This window comes from Myxine glutinosa, chromosome 1, assembly GCF_964187855.1.
Source record: "Myxine glutinosa chromosome 1, kmMyxGlut1.1, whole genome shotgun sequence".
NCBI lineage: Eukaryota > Metazoa > Chordata > Myxini > Myxiniformes > Myxinidae > Myxine > Myxine glutinosa.
In genome coordinates this window covers 100,541,735-100,554,829 of record NC_136261.1, presented here as the reverse complement: position 1 = coordinate 100,554,829, position 13,095 = coordinate 100,541,735, and the positions used below count along the sequence as shown (strand labels likewise).

Sequence of the window (13,095 nt, the reverse complement as noted above, 5' to 3'; positions counted from 1 at the left end):
ACAAGAGTCACAAGAGTTTCACAAGAGGCACAAGAGTTCAGGAACTAAATAGAAGAAGTTTTGAGACAGTAAAGTTTGGCAAATAGTTATGTTCTTTGCTAAAAATGTTGAAAACCTTTTCATGTAAAAATACATCATATCTGTCAAACCCAAAGTTTTGGACAATTGTGACCAGCATTTTATTGCTTGATTGTCATTATTGCACAAAATAGTGTATATACAGAACAGACATAGTGTATATACAGAGACAAGGCAAGACAGACTGGAAGGAAGGCAAGAAGGTTAGCTGTGGATGGTAGAATTTTTTTTTAACCTGCTGTGCTTGCTCAACCAAACTTTATTTGATGAAACATGTACGGTATATACGAGAAGGTTCAAACTTCAACAATAATTTTCTTTTGGTCATCTCCACCAACCCCCTTTCCCAAGGTTTAATGGTCTCAGACCCTGGTCCCTCCACCTCTGGACATGTTCTAAATGGGTGAGAAACAAGTTTTTTTTCTCCATTTGTTACAACTGCAACCAATGTAATAATATCCACACATTACTTTGTGCAAAAATGGTGGAATTTTTGATTCCTCACTCCCCAACCACATTTACCCTCTTATGTGCCATATACATTCCCCTCTCTTTGCTCTTATCCCTGATCCTAACCTCCTTTTCTCCTCCTTCCTAATTTTCCCAACACTCCATTTTTCTCTCCTGTCGTCTCCCCTTCTTTACTCAAAATTCAATTTCTTACAAATGTACCTCCCTGCCCAAAATCCCACCCTTCCTTTTGTATATAATATGTACATGGCCTAGAATTAGAAATTATATATTACAAGCTGCTTCTTCTTTGTTTGTATACGCGGGACAAGGCTGCGGGGTAGCATCATTGGCTGAGGTTGCGGCTGTGCCACTGATGTAATATGCTGGTTGTATTTTTTTAGGATGTAATGCTGGTTAGGGCAGGAATTTGTAATTTGTTCAGGGTGCCAGTGATAGCTCGCCAACTCTTCATGACACCGTGACTCAGACACAGAGAATGGTTGTTAGTCATACATTCGGCCTCTGCTTTGTCCATTATTTTGGCTGTTTGACTCAAACAGTGAGTGAGGTATGGCACACTCAGATATGGCACACTCACTGTTCATTGCTTGTATTTTGTTGTCATGCCCTATTAGAAAATGAATCTACTGGCAAATGTTCAAATGCCGTTGCAGATCTTTTATAATTTAATGAACGTTACCTTCTGCTTCGTCTCAGCAATATACGCTTTCAAAATGGGGTATGAATGCTGAACAAAGCCTTTTGCGCATGCGCTGTGTGTTTACACTGATTCAGTTCAGCTCTCCGGGCACATTTAACCTGCCGTTACCAGCACAAAATCAATAATGAAAATCGTCCTTTTTTACATCATTTTCAGCGTTTAGACGAACGAATTGCAATTTCAGAATGGATAACCATATTTAAAGCTTGATGTTGGCTTAACGGTTAAGGTGGCTGTCTTGAGATATCATGGTCCTGAATCCAAGTCCCAGTCAGCCCATTGAATTAACACCAGGTGGGTTGACTCAGCCTGTCATCCTTCCGATGTTGGTAAAATGAGTATCCGCTTACTGGTAATGGGGGGCACCGCATCAGCAGCTGCATCCACAGATGATGCAGCCAAGCAGGCACAGGCTGCGTACAAACCACCACCACCAGTCAGGGCGATTCATCAGCATGTGCGCCGTCCCTCGGCTGGATGTTGAACTGGAGGACCCATCTGTCAGCACTGGTTGTTGGTGGACATTAAAGATCACATGGGTGTCTTTCAAGAAAAGGAGGCAAATTATTACCGGCAGCCTGAGCAGACGACAAACTCCTTGCACCTTCAGTCGAGTATCTTGTGATGAAGTGGCGATCAGTTCATGATTGGTTATAACCTTGAAACGTTTCTCGAATTTTCGTGAATGTTCTGGAGACCTGTCCAGAGTACAGCGGCCTCCATCCTTCCATGAAAATGGCTATGAACATGTGACTAAAATGTTTCGTAATAAATCAGAGACTCACAAAGGCAAGATTGGCTTCTCACAAAGGAATTGGCTTCACAAAGGCAAGACGTTGTTAGGCAAGGCAATATCTACTATATCAGAGAGCCTGTGTGTGTGTCGCAATTTTTCTCAGAGATGGCTGAACGAATCTTCGTCAAACTTTCAGAGGCTCATCAGTGAGTGCCTGGGAGTGTTTGAGGCAAAAAAAAAAATTATGAAAAAAGAAAGGATCGTTTTTTGGGGGTAAAAAAAAGAAAAAAAAGTCGCTCGATAGTGCGGAAGCCTTTTTAAATTAATGACAGTTACATACAAGTACACATTCGCATAAATAAATACAAAACAATCACCAGACATTTGAATACAAATAAATCAAACAATTCCGGAAGTGTTCGAATTTGGTAGTACGGCTTCTTCTTCTTCCTGATCGGCATCACCCATCAGCATATATATGAACCCCCTTCCTCTCCTGCTTCCCCCCTTCCCCCCCTCTTCGCCCCTCCCCTTCCCCCCTTCCTCCTCCCTCCCCTCCCTCCCTTCCCTCCCCTCCCTCCCCCCTATCCGCACTCTCTCCCCCATATTCCCCCTGCCCTCCCCCTCCTTCGCCTGGCAACGTCGGGTACTTCTGCTAGTTACATAATAAAACGAAGCCATCTTGTATCCCAACTCTCTTGAAGCTGCCTATGTGAGAGAGTAAGTCTTTCAACCTCATCACCCCGGTGAGAAATTCCAACGAAGTTACTCTGTTTGTGCACCACAGTGTTAGTAATGGCAGAGAGGGGAATTGAACAATCATCTTTGCTCAATGTGACGATGGAAATAGATATCAGCTGTGACATGGCTGATGCTCCTTGTAGTTTTCTTTACAAATTAAGATACTTGCATCAACTTTTGAGGTCAACATTACCATCTTTGGTGCCAATTTAACTTAAAAAGGAAGATTTTCATGCTTACATTATCAGGTTGACAGCACTAAAAACGTCAATGAAACTACAGTATATTCATATGAATCCTATTATTTTGGGAATGAAACCCAGACAAAACATGCTTGGCTGGTAGAGTAGTTATCTAGATTAAAAGTTGACCAATTAGTGATAAGAAGCAAAGAGCAGATGTGAATGGGAAGATGTTGGGCTCGGATGATGGAAGTAGTGGGGTACCTAAGGAATCATTGATAGGACCGTTATTATTCATATTTTACATGAATGATATGGAGAATGGGATTAAGAGTAGGCTTTCCAAATTTACAGATGACACTAAGTTTGTAGGTAAGCACAAGGTATAGATAGTTGTAGTAGAGAGGGGCGTCATCAGATTCAGGAAAATCTGGATATTTTCAAAGACTCGGCAAAAGATTGGCAGATGCAAGTTGACATAAAGAAATGTAAGATACTGGGGTGTGGGGTTGGGTAAGAATGGTGAACAAATGGAGGACATGATGCAATGGGCAACAGGAGAAGTATGTGACATGACACAGGAGAACGATCTGGGGATGGTAAAGCAGACATGACTATGCCAGGCAGCCATAAGTAAATCTAACACGGTTTAAGTTATTTTTTTTGTATACTAAGTCGAGGCTCGTGTAAGAGCTAACAGGTACATAGAACATATAATAAAAGGAGCGGGAGACAAGAGGGGTAGAGAGAAGGAAGCACAACACCAGTAGGGAACAGAGACATCGGGAGATCTGTGGAAGAGAGAGGGCTGGGGTGGGGTGCATGGTATAAAGCAAATTAACACGACTAGGAATTTCAGGAAAGAGGTTGGAGATTGAAAGACGTGGGTTTGGGGTGTTTTAATGGGGGTAGAAAAGATCAAGGTTTTGGATGGGGGAGGATAAGAGATGGTGGTGAACAGCTGTTTTAAAGACCTGGAGGGAGGAGTGGGATTGAAGAGAGTGACGAATGTTGTTCCAGAGGCGGGAGAAAAGAGGAATGAAGGAGTGAAGGTGAGCAGAGAGTCTTCATTTTGGCAGTTTAACCATAAGAGGGAAATTTTGTATTCATAGGTTGATAAATGATAAATCAAAAGAGGTGGTTTTAAATTTACAGGAATATATTGAGGCCTCATCAACAACGTTGTGTTCAGTTTTGGTCACCACATTGGAAGAAGGATGTATGTTGCCGAAGAGGGTGCAGGGTGGTGAAACTAGATTAATTTCAGGCCTAGATAGACACAGCTATAATAACTTGTTGAAGGAGACATGGCTTTATTTATTAGAAAGCAGGTGGTAATGAGGGGATATGATAGAGACATCTAATATAATGAAAGGTATAAACAGAATAAGCACGGAAGAGTTTTCAGCAGAATAGACAGCGATAGGACCAGAGGACGTAGCTTGAGATGAAGAAGAGGAGACATCAGTTAATGTAGGGAATGGTCTCCCTGGAAAGGTGGTGGCAGAAATGGAAGCTGGGTATAAACTGGAATTAGATGTGTACAGAGGAGCACTGGGGAAAGAGGGTGCATGGATATTGGCAGAATTGCCCAGGCAAGATGGGTCTGATGGCCTCCTCCTTCGTCAAAGTTCCTTGTATGAACTCCTCAGCGGTGAATACACTACTTCAAATGTATCCCGATGGTTCCTGATATGGTGATATGGACACCAAAATGCAACAGTTATTGCGTGTTGTATATGTTTTGATATTTTAAATTTTGCATCATTCATATTACGTCACATTTTGTTGTTACCAACGCACATTGTGTATTTTACACAGCGGACCACCTGAGCAGCCATCAAGACCTGGACACGCCACTCCAGGGCTGGCAAAGCAGCATAAACTCCTTGCATCAGGTGATGCACTGACCCATGCAATGACATAAATCTTGGAAGTAAGGAAGATAGATAGCAGAGAGAGAGATTATGATTAGATTCAGGAAAGTTTGGATTTTTGTAATGGATTGGTCAAAAGATTGGGAGATACAGTTTCTTCTCCTTTTCCTCCTCTTCCCTATATAAGGTGATGAGGTCCAATGGGACCAAGCTTCCGCCCTGCCTCGACCATAATACTCTTTCACTTCCCTCTGTCCTCAGCCAACTCACTCCAATCTAAAACCACCCACAACTTACTGATCCCTCCTCACACAATCTGCCCATCTCAACCACGGTCTCCCTCTTTTCCTCCGACCTTATTCCCTCAACCTATCTGTTCTCTTTGCCATTCTTTCTTCCCCCACCCACAACACATATCCAGCCCATCTCAGCCGGTATTTCATCAATCTCCCCATCAAGCTCATCTGCACACCAATGTCTTCCCTCAGTTCATCCATCCTCCTTCTATCCACCCTCAATCCTCCTGACCCAGTTGTTCTCGTAAACCTGCAGCCTCTGTTGGTGTCTCTCTGTCAGTGCCACTGTCTCCAGTTTTGGTCACTACATTTTATGAAGGACAGAACTGTTATAGAGAGGGTTCAATGCAGAGCGAGTAGATTGATAGGGATAGCTAGCCGTGTAGCGGTTACCGCTGGATGCACACAATCGCCTTGCACCGGCCAGAACACGGCCAGACGCGCCTCTCCCGGGCATGCCCGGACTCACTGTTCCCGGGCACGCCCGAACCTCCCGGGCACGCCCGGTCTCGTCTTTCCCGGGCATGCCCGCTCTCGCCTTTCCAGGGCTCGCCCAGAGCGTCCGGGCATGCCCGCTATCGCCTTTTCAGGGCTCGCCCAAAGCGTCCGGGCATGCCCGCTATCGCCTTTCCAGGGCTCGCCCAGAGCGTCCGGGCATGCCCGCTATCGCCTTTCCAGGGCTCGCCCAGAGCGTCCGGGCATGCCCGCTCTCGCCTTTCCAGTGCTCGTCCAGAGCGCCCGGGCACGCCCAGCCTCGACTTGCCAGGCCGCAGCCAAACACGCCCGGGCAGGTCCAGACTCGCCTTTCCAAGGCTCGCCCTTGACACCCGAGCATGCCCGGTATAGCTTTTGCCGGGCAAACTTCCCGACATAAATGTGTATATATATTGCTGCCCGATAAACGGGCTTGTCAGAATACCTGAGCTGTTTTGTTTCAATAAAGTGAGTGATGATAGGAATGGCAGGAGGTGGATGGCTGGAGGGGGAGGAATGGTCAGGTCCCTGCAAACGGCAGGGCTGGAGGTGACAGCTTCGACTCCTCGCGTTCTTGGCGGGAAAACCTCGGTGGCGTCGACGCAACTCTTGGTGTCCCTTTTTGTGCTCCTCCTCAACTCAACCCTCACAAGGCTTGCTGTCTTTCTTGGCTTCACTCTGCCTCACTTCTCTTTACTTCTCCCACTCTCTTTTGTAACCAACTCTTTTTCCGCCACCAACCACCAACCAACGTTCTGACGCGCCTTTCTTTGCACGTCTCTCGCTTGGTCCAACCACAACTCGGCTCTTGCGCGTGCGCTTTTATATCGCCTCAGGCGATCAAGCCGCCGGCTTTCAGGACACGTCCCCCCCCCCCCCCCCCCCCCCCCCCCCCGGTGAGCTCGCTTCGGCCCTGATTGGTGGGCACAGGCCCTCTGACTCCACCCTTGATGACGATGGGCGGGCACACCCTTCTTCCCCGAGCTGAGCACATGCTTAATGGTGGTTTTGGGGCGAAATCAACAACCCACAGCTGTAGCAAACCTGGCAAACTGCCCAGTGCAGTTGGCAATGGAGGCTTGGAGGGGATGTAGCTGGCAATTGAGGCTTGGCAATGATGCAGTTGGAAATGGAGGTTTTGGGAATGGGAATGAAAGGGGATCTATCTTATTTCACTTGGTGCAATGGAGTGTCATCTTAATGGAAGACAAAGCCTTAACCTAATACACAGAATAAGGAAATAAACTACTGAACAGGGATATTATGGTGTCCTTCATGTATGCTTTATGGAACTAACTACGGGAACGCCCTTTGACCTTTATACAACACTGGAGTAAGGAGGGCGATATTTTACAACAATTTACACTACAACAACAAAAAAAACAAACCATTCTCATATCCACAACAATATATATATATATATATATATATATATATATATATATATATATATATATATATATATATATACATACATACATACATACATACATATATAAATAAATAAATATATATATATATATATATGCATGTGGTCTGGCAGGATGGCCTTGAGGTATGCACACTCGCCTGTCTAACCTCAGCTCAATGTATAACCCCATTACATGACATTCATTACCAGAGCTTATAAAGAACATCTATTTGTGTATGGATCATTGTAAGACAATGTATAAGATTGTAAATGTAAGACAATTTGTAATTGTAAGACAAAGTATGTACAATACAATGTATTGTAAGACAATGTATAAGAAAATTTTAAAACAATGTATCATTGTAAGAATGTATTGTAAGACAATCAGTAAGCAGCAGTAAATACAGAGGCAATAAATTCTGACTCTGCCTCGGTTTGATGCTTCAACCATGGCTCCAATCACAGGTAAAATCGAGTGTACTTCAACCAAGGATGTAAAAAAAAGTTCTCCCACACCTTTAAATCAATCCTTGAGGAGCTCTGGCAAGAATGCAGTAGACTTTGAATGGTGAATAATTGTATCCTATTTTTACAGAAACACACAATGATGACTCTTACTGCAGCATCTAGTTCGACAGTGGATGGACAACAAAGCAGTAAGTCACATCGTATCTGGACTATTGAGAGGTGTCCGTCTGCCCACTACGCACACAATAATGGCTGAAATAATTTTACGAATAAATAATTTTTTTAAATCAATTAACTAAATTGAAATAATAAATAAAATTAATTTTACTTGGTTGAAGTACCAAATACCTTCTTACTTTAACCAAGTAACAAAGTACTTTGACACAACCACTTCTTTTCTTGCTCTGCTTCTCTTCACTCCACCCTCAAATTATTTTTTCCCTTCCTCAAATTGCTCCCCAACTGCTTTGTTCGTGCATGGAATATGTAGGTGGTCCCTACCTGCTCTATTGTGGAAATTCTTTCTTAATTTAAGAAATTAAGGGTAACACAGTCACGGTCACTCTCCAGGGTATCACGGTCACTCTCCAGGGTATCACGGTCACTCTCCAGGGTATCACGGTCACTCTCCAGGGTATCACGGTCACTCTCCAGGGTATCACGGTTTACTCGCTGACTACCCGACCATGCAGCACAGATTTTCATGTTACAAAGGGTTTTCTGTTGCCTTCCAAATGGTAGTACTAGTAGTAGTCAGGACAGGAATTTGTAATTTGTTCAGGGTGCCATAACTCACCTACCGTTTCTTGACAACACCTGCATGCGAAGCACTGATACGACAGTTTATAGTCAGGTTGGGAACACCAGGAATAAGAAAGAATATTAAGGTGGAGTTTGTATGAGATCGGCATCTCAAGGAGATGGGGGATGAGCCAGGCATCTGCCAGGGGGATTGCCAGATGGAGGCCCCTGGAGTACTGGAGAAAAGTGGACGTGGCGACCCACTGCTCCAGTGCAAGCTCCGATAACCTGACCTGACCCGTGCAATTCCTGCTCCCACACTCAGCCAAATCATAATGCTGCATTTCCACAGAGCATCCGTGCTCATTTCAATGCAGCACACATTGACAGCATTTCCTTCAAGGCTGGCTTTCAATAGTTGAGATGCAAACCTTAGTTTCATATTGCCTTTGCTAGTGCTCAGATAAGTTCTGCAGTGATGAACAAAGCCTCAGAGCCATTAGAGGTTCCAGGCAACAGCCCAAAACATTACCTTAGTTTGAACAGCTTCGCAAGCCTTCATCGTGCGGACATGAACGTTCTTTCAAACACTGAAAGAGCATCAAATGATTTTTTGTGACGAGGGGTAATGTTGTATACACGTGGGGGTACATTTTGAGCTAGGGGGGGGGGGGGGGTACATTTTGAGCTATGTGGGGGTACATTTTGAGCTATGTGGGGGTACATTTTGAGCTATGTGGGGGTACATTTTGAGCTATGTGGGGGTACATTTTGAGCTATGTGGGGGTACATTTTGAGCTATGTGGGGGTACATTGTGAGCTATGTGGGGGTACATTGTGAGCTATGTGGGGGTACATTTTGAGCTATGTGGGGGTACATTTTGAGCTATGTGGGGGTACATTTTGAGCTATGTGGGGGTACATTTTGAGCTATGTGGGGGTACATTTTGAGCTATGTGGGGGTACATTTTGAGCTATGTGGGGGTACATTTTGAGCTATGTGGGGGTACATTTTGTGCTATGGGGGGGGGGGGGTACATTTTGAGCTATGTGGGGGTACATTTTGAGCTATGTGGGGGTACATTTTGAGCTATGTGGGGGTACATTTTGAGCTATGTGGGGGTACATTGTGAGCTTATGTGGGGATACATTTTGAGCTATTTGGGGATACATTTAGAGCTATGGGGGGGGGGGGTACATTTTGAGCTATGTGGGGGTACATTTTGAGCTATGTGGGGGTACATTTTGAGCTATGTGGGGGTACATTTTGAGCTATGTGGGGGTACATTTTGAGCTATGCATATATTAGGTTGCTGTGAATGCCTTTGTATAGCAGTACCTGTGTGAAAATGTAGCATTAGGGTTAGTACCTAGAAATATCAGCTTTAGGACCTCAATTAAACATTTTCATTTGACAATAGAATGTAGTCTTTTTATTATTACTTTTATTTAACTTCATCTGAACTTTGTTTGTATTTGTCCCATTTCAAATATTTGAGCCGTTTGTTTTCTAGGTTCCATACGTCCTAGAGAGCTGAAATTTGGCCCACGGTCCTCTTTTCTGGTACATTTTCATCTATCAAAAATAATTTTAAAAGTAAAAATAAATAAATAGGTTTAAAACTTTTTACACTTTTATTTAACTTCATCTGAACTTTGTTTGTTTGTCCCATTTCAAATATTTGAGCCATTCGTTTTCTAGGTTCCATACGTCCTAGAGCTGAAATTTGGCCCACGGTCCTCTTTTCTGGTACATTTTAATCTATCAAAATTTAATAAATAATAAATAAATAAATAGGTTTAAAACTTTTTACACTTTTATTTTACTTCATCTGAACTTTGTTTGTTTGTCCTATTTGAAATCTTTGAGCCGTTCGTTTTCTCGGTTCCATACGTCCTAGAGGGTTGAAATTTGGCCCACGGTCCTCTTTTCTGGTACATTTTCATCGATCAAAATTTAATAAATAAAAAATGAATAAATAAATAGGTTTAAAACTTTTGCCACACTTTTATTTTACTTCAACTGAACTTTGTCCCATTTCGAATCTTTGAGCCGTTCGTTTTCTAGGTTCCATACGTCCTAGAGGGTTGAAATTTGGCCCACGGTCCTCTTTTCTGGTACATTTTCATCTATCAAAATTTAATTTAAAAAATAAATTAAGAAAGAAATAAATAAAAGGTTTAAAACTTAAAAATAAAAGTGTGTGGCCCTAAAACATGTTTTTTCGTTTATTTGTTCTCAACCCATCTCAATGTTGCCAACAGATGTTCCTGAGTAGCATATTAGGCCACTGGCTGGAAGACACCCCTACAGCAGTTTTGTGGCAGCCACAGCTGTTGCCCAGATAAAAAAAAAAATCCCAATTCTTTTCCCTTTTACGGCGGATTATAACACCCAAGATCTGCAACCGGCGTGAATTCTCTTGGCGCCGCACTGTCCAAACAGCTGCGTAGCAGAGATGAGATCCGGGTTGCAAGAGTCGTCACCCATATTGTCTTTCTCCACAGAAGTCACTGGAACATGCCACAGCTTTCCAGCCAATGCGGCACGCTCTACTTGACCACACATTCCCAGCCACGCTGCGACCTTGCTTGGCTGCGAAACGAAGCCACATTCCCAGGGTGGATGCAGGCATCCCCCTCCCATTTGTCTCCCAAAAAGCATTTTTGATCGATGGGATTTGCCAAGGTCATGCGGTATGAGGTTTTGCTCAAATTTGTGCCACACTTGATGCCAGGTCATGTGACCCAGTTGAGGTTTTTGTTGATACATTTTATGGAAAAACACAAACAGACATAACGCGTAGATGATACATGGATACATAGAAGACAGCAGCAAATAGTGTCAGCATGAAAAATAGATTTCTACAAACTTAGAAAGTTGGTTCTATCTTTGTTTAATCACATGCCACTTCTTCCTTCCATAATATTGTTCTTTTTATTTCCCCATTTGCTTTAAAAGTGAAGAAAGGCACAAAGGACTAAAACATACTCATTTCATTGGATCGATAATCTGCAGATGTAAATACTAACTTTTCTGTACCAGACTCCTTATGAAATCTGACACTAAGTTCACCATAATCACAACCATGAAATATACTGAACATCTACCGTTGTACACTTTGCAATAAACGATACGACATGTATGTCTGGTTTGCCCATCTTGTCTGTGTAATTTCACTAGTTAAAATGGTAGTTAGTGCAATTGTAAATTGGTGAACAAGCATTAAATCACAAATTTGTCTCAAGTTAACAATCAGATGTCTTCAATGATCTTACAGGTTCTTCCTGAAGGCCAAAATGAAGTCTGAGATTGTCAGCTGTCAGCAAGCTACACGATGAATGTCAGCACTGGACTTCACAGTTATCGTCAAACATATTCATGACACAGGGTGATGTGGAAGTATGATGCCGACCTGTCTCATGTTCAACAGTGCAGTGTTTTATAAAATGTATTGTTATGGGTCGGGGTACGAGTATGGACGAGGTCCACGGGGTGGTCGCCAGACCCACCACTCGCCCTCTAACTCTGAGGCAACCAGGCCTCGGAAGACCTCTGCAGCCCAATGGGTTGTTAAGCAACCGCAGATGTCAGTTGGGATAATTAGGTCCAACAGGGTCCTCATGCCTTCGATGTTGTGTTACCTATTGGTGACCTAATGATCTCAACGAGGGACCGCACCCTCAGCACGCGCCCAAATACTTATTATGACCGAGCGGAACCGTGGGTGCAGCGTTGGCTAATCGCAAGCCAATCGGTGGGGCAAAAACTTCCTGTACATCAATTACGAATACACTATGCCAGACCAATGAAAGAAAGGCCAACCAAGGCAGATTTGAAAGATGTTCATCAAGCAACCAACAGCAATCTTTATTTCACAAGGAGGTGATCATCAAAGCACGTATTTACAAGCAATTAATCTAGCAGATAGTTACACAGGCAGGCAAAGACACGGAAGAGCAGACCTACCCCTAGCATGTATTTCCCTTACACAGATATACTTGCACAACAGACATGGCGTCATTACTCATTTTGGGAAGAAGGAGATGAGAATGAATGAGGGAATACTCCTCCCTTACCTCACTCAACAAGGCGGGCTTGTCAGTCCAAACATGTATAAGAGCAGGTAAAGGATGGAGAGGATGGGCGGTGGAGTGTCAATGAGAGTGCAGCATAGCGGTAGCATAGGCTTAGAGGAAGGGTGTGAAGTGCGAACAATGCCTCACTTACTTGGGGACGTAGGATACTTCTTGATAACTCTCTCTCTCTCTTAAAATTCTCTTTGTGCATCCCAAGTAGATGGTGAGCGGTTTTTAGAGAAGGGAAGAAAATGATATGGTGAGTGTATGTGTAGCCCGGGATGCACACAACAGCCCCGAATCGAGTCCTGGTCTTTATACGTGCCGCACTGGGCATAGCTTCAAGGGAGCAAAGTTAATGTGAGGATTCTTCAACCTCGCACGGCCATTTCCCAATGGTGTGCATCCGACGGGGCGGGTGCAGTGATGGACCTGTGGAGAATCCTTGTATCGCAATATTCAGATGCCCCCCCACCCCAACACTCGAATGGCCTTTCCCACATGCACAATCGACTAATTAATTAACGATTAATTGTTGTGTCTAATGTATAACTGTGAGGGGTTTGTTAGCCTGTACAATATTTGACAGAGGTTGGTGGTGACTTGGAGACTGAGGAGTATGGGATGGACGGACTGATAAACAGATGGAGCAAATGTGCTGTGAATAAAAGTGAAGAGTCAGAATGGTGAGGGACGGATGAACGGATGGGTAATTGTGAGGCAATAACTGAGTGAGTGGATCAAATGTACAGAGAAGCCAAAGAACGAGAATAAACTGCCTGTGGGGTTTAAGGAAAGACTGATGGGGTGAAGGAGGCGTTTTTGAAATGAATTTGG

At 43.6% G+C, this 13,095-nt stretch overlaps 1 protein-coding gene across 2 annotated transcripts in view; it reads left to right on the top strand.

Annotated features, from left to right (window-relative positions):
* The window catches only part of LOC137426834 (coxsackievirus and adenovirus receptor homolog), a 50,265-nt gene extending 38,941 nt beyond the window's left edge, over positions 1 to 11,324 (top strand). Inside the window, exons 6-9 of one of the 2 annotated variants that reach the window (XM_068115776.2) lie at positions 430 to 481; positions 4,733 to 4,809; positions 7,565 to 7,625; positions 10,687 to 11,324. In XM_068115776.2, coding sequence (XP_067971877.1) covers positions 430 to 481; positions 4,733 to 4,809; positions 7,565 to 7,599 — 164 coding nt within the window. In that variant the 3' untranslated portion in view covers positions 7,600 to 7,625; positions 10,687 to 11,324. Of the gene's footprint in view, positions 1 to 429; positions 482 to 4,732; positions 4,810 to 7,564; positions 7,626 to 10,443 lie in introns of both variants that reach the window. The other variant, XM_068115786.2, reaches the window with a different exon arrangement.
* The last annotated feature ends 1,771 nt before the right edge of the window (positions 11,325 to 13,095 follow it).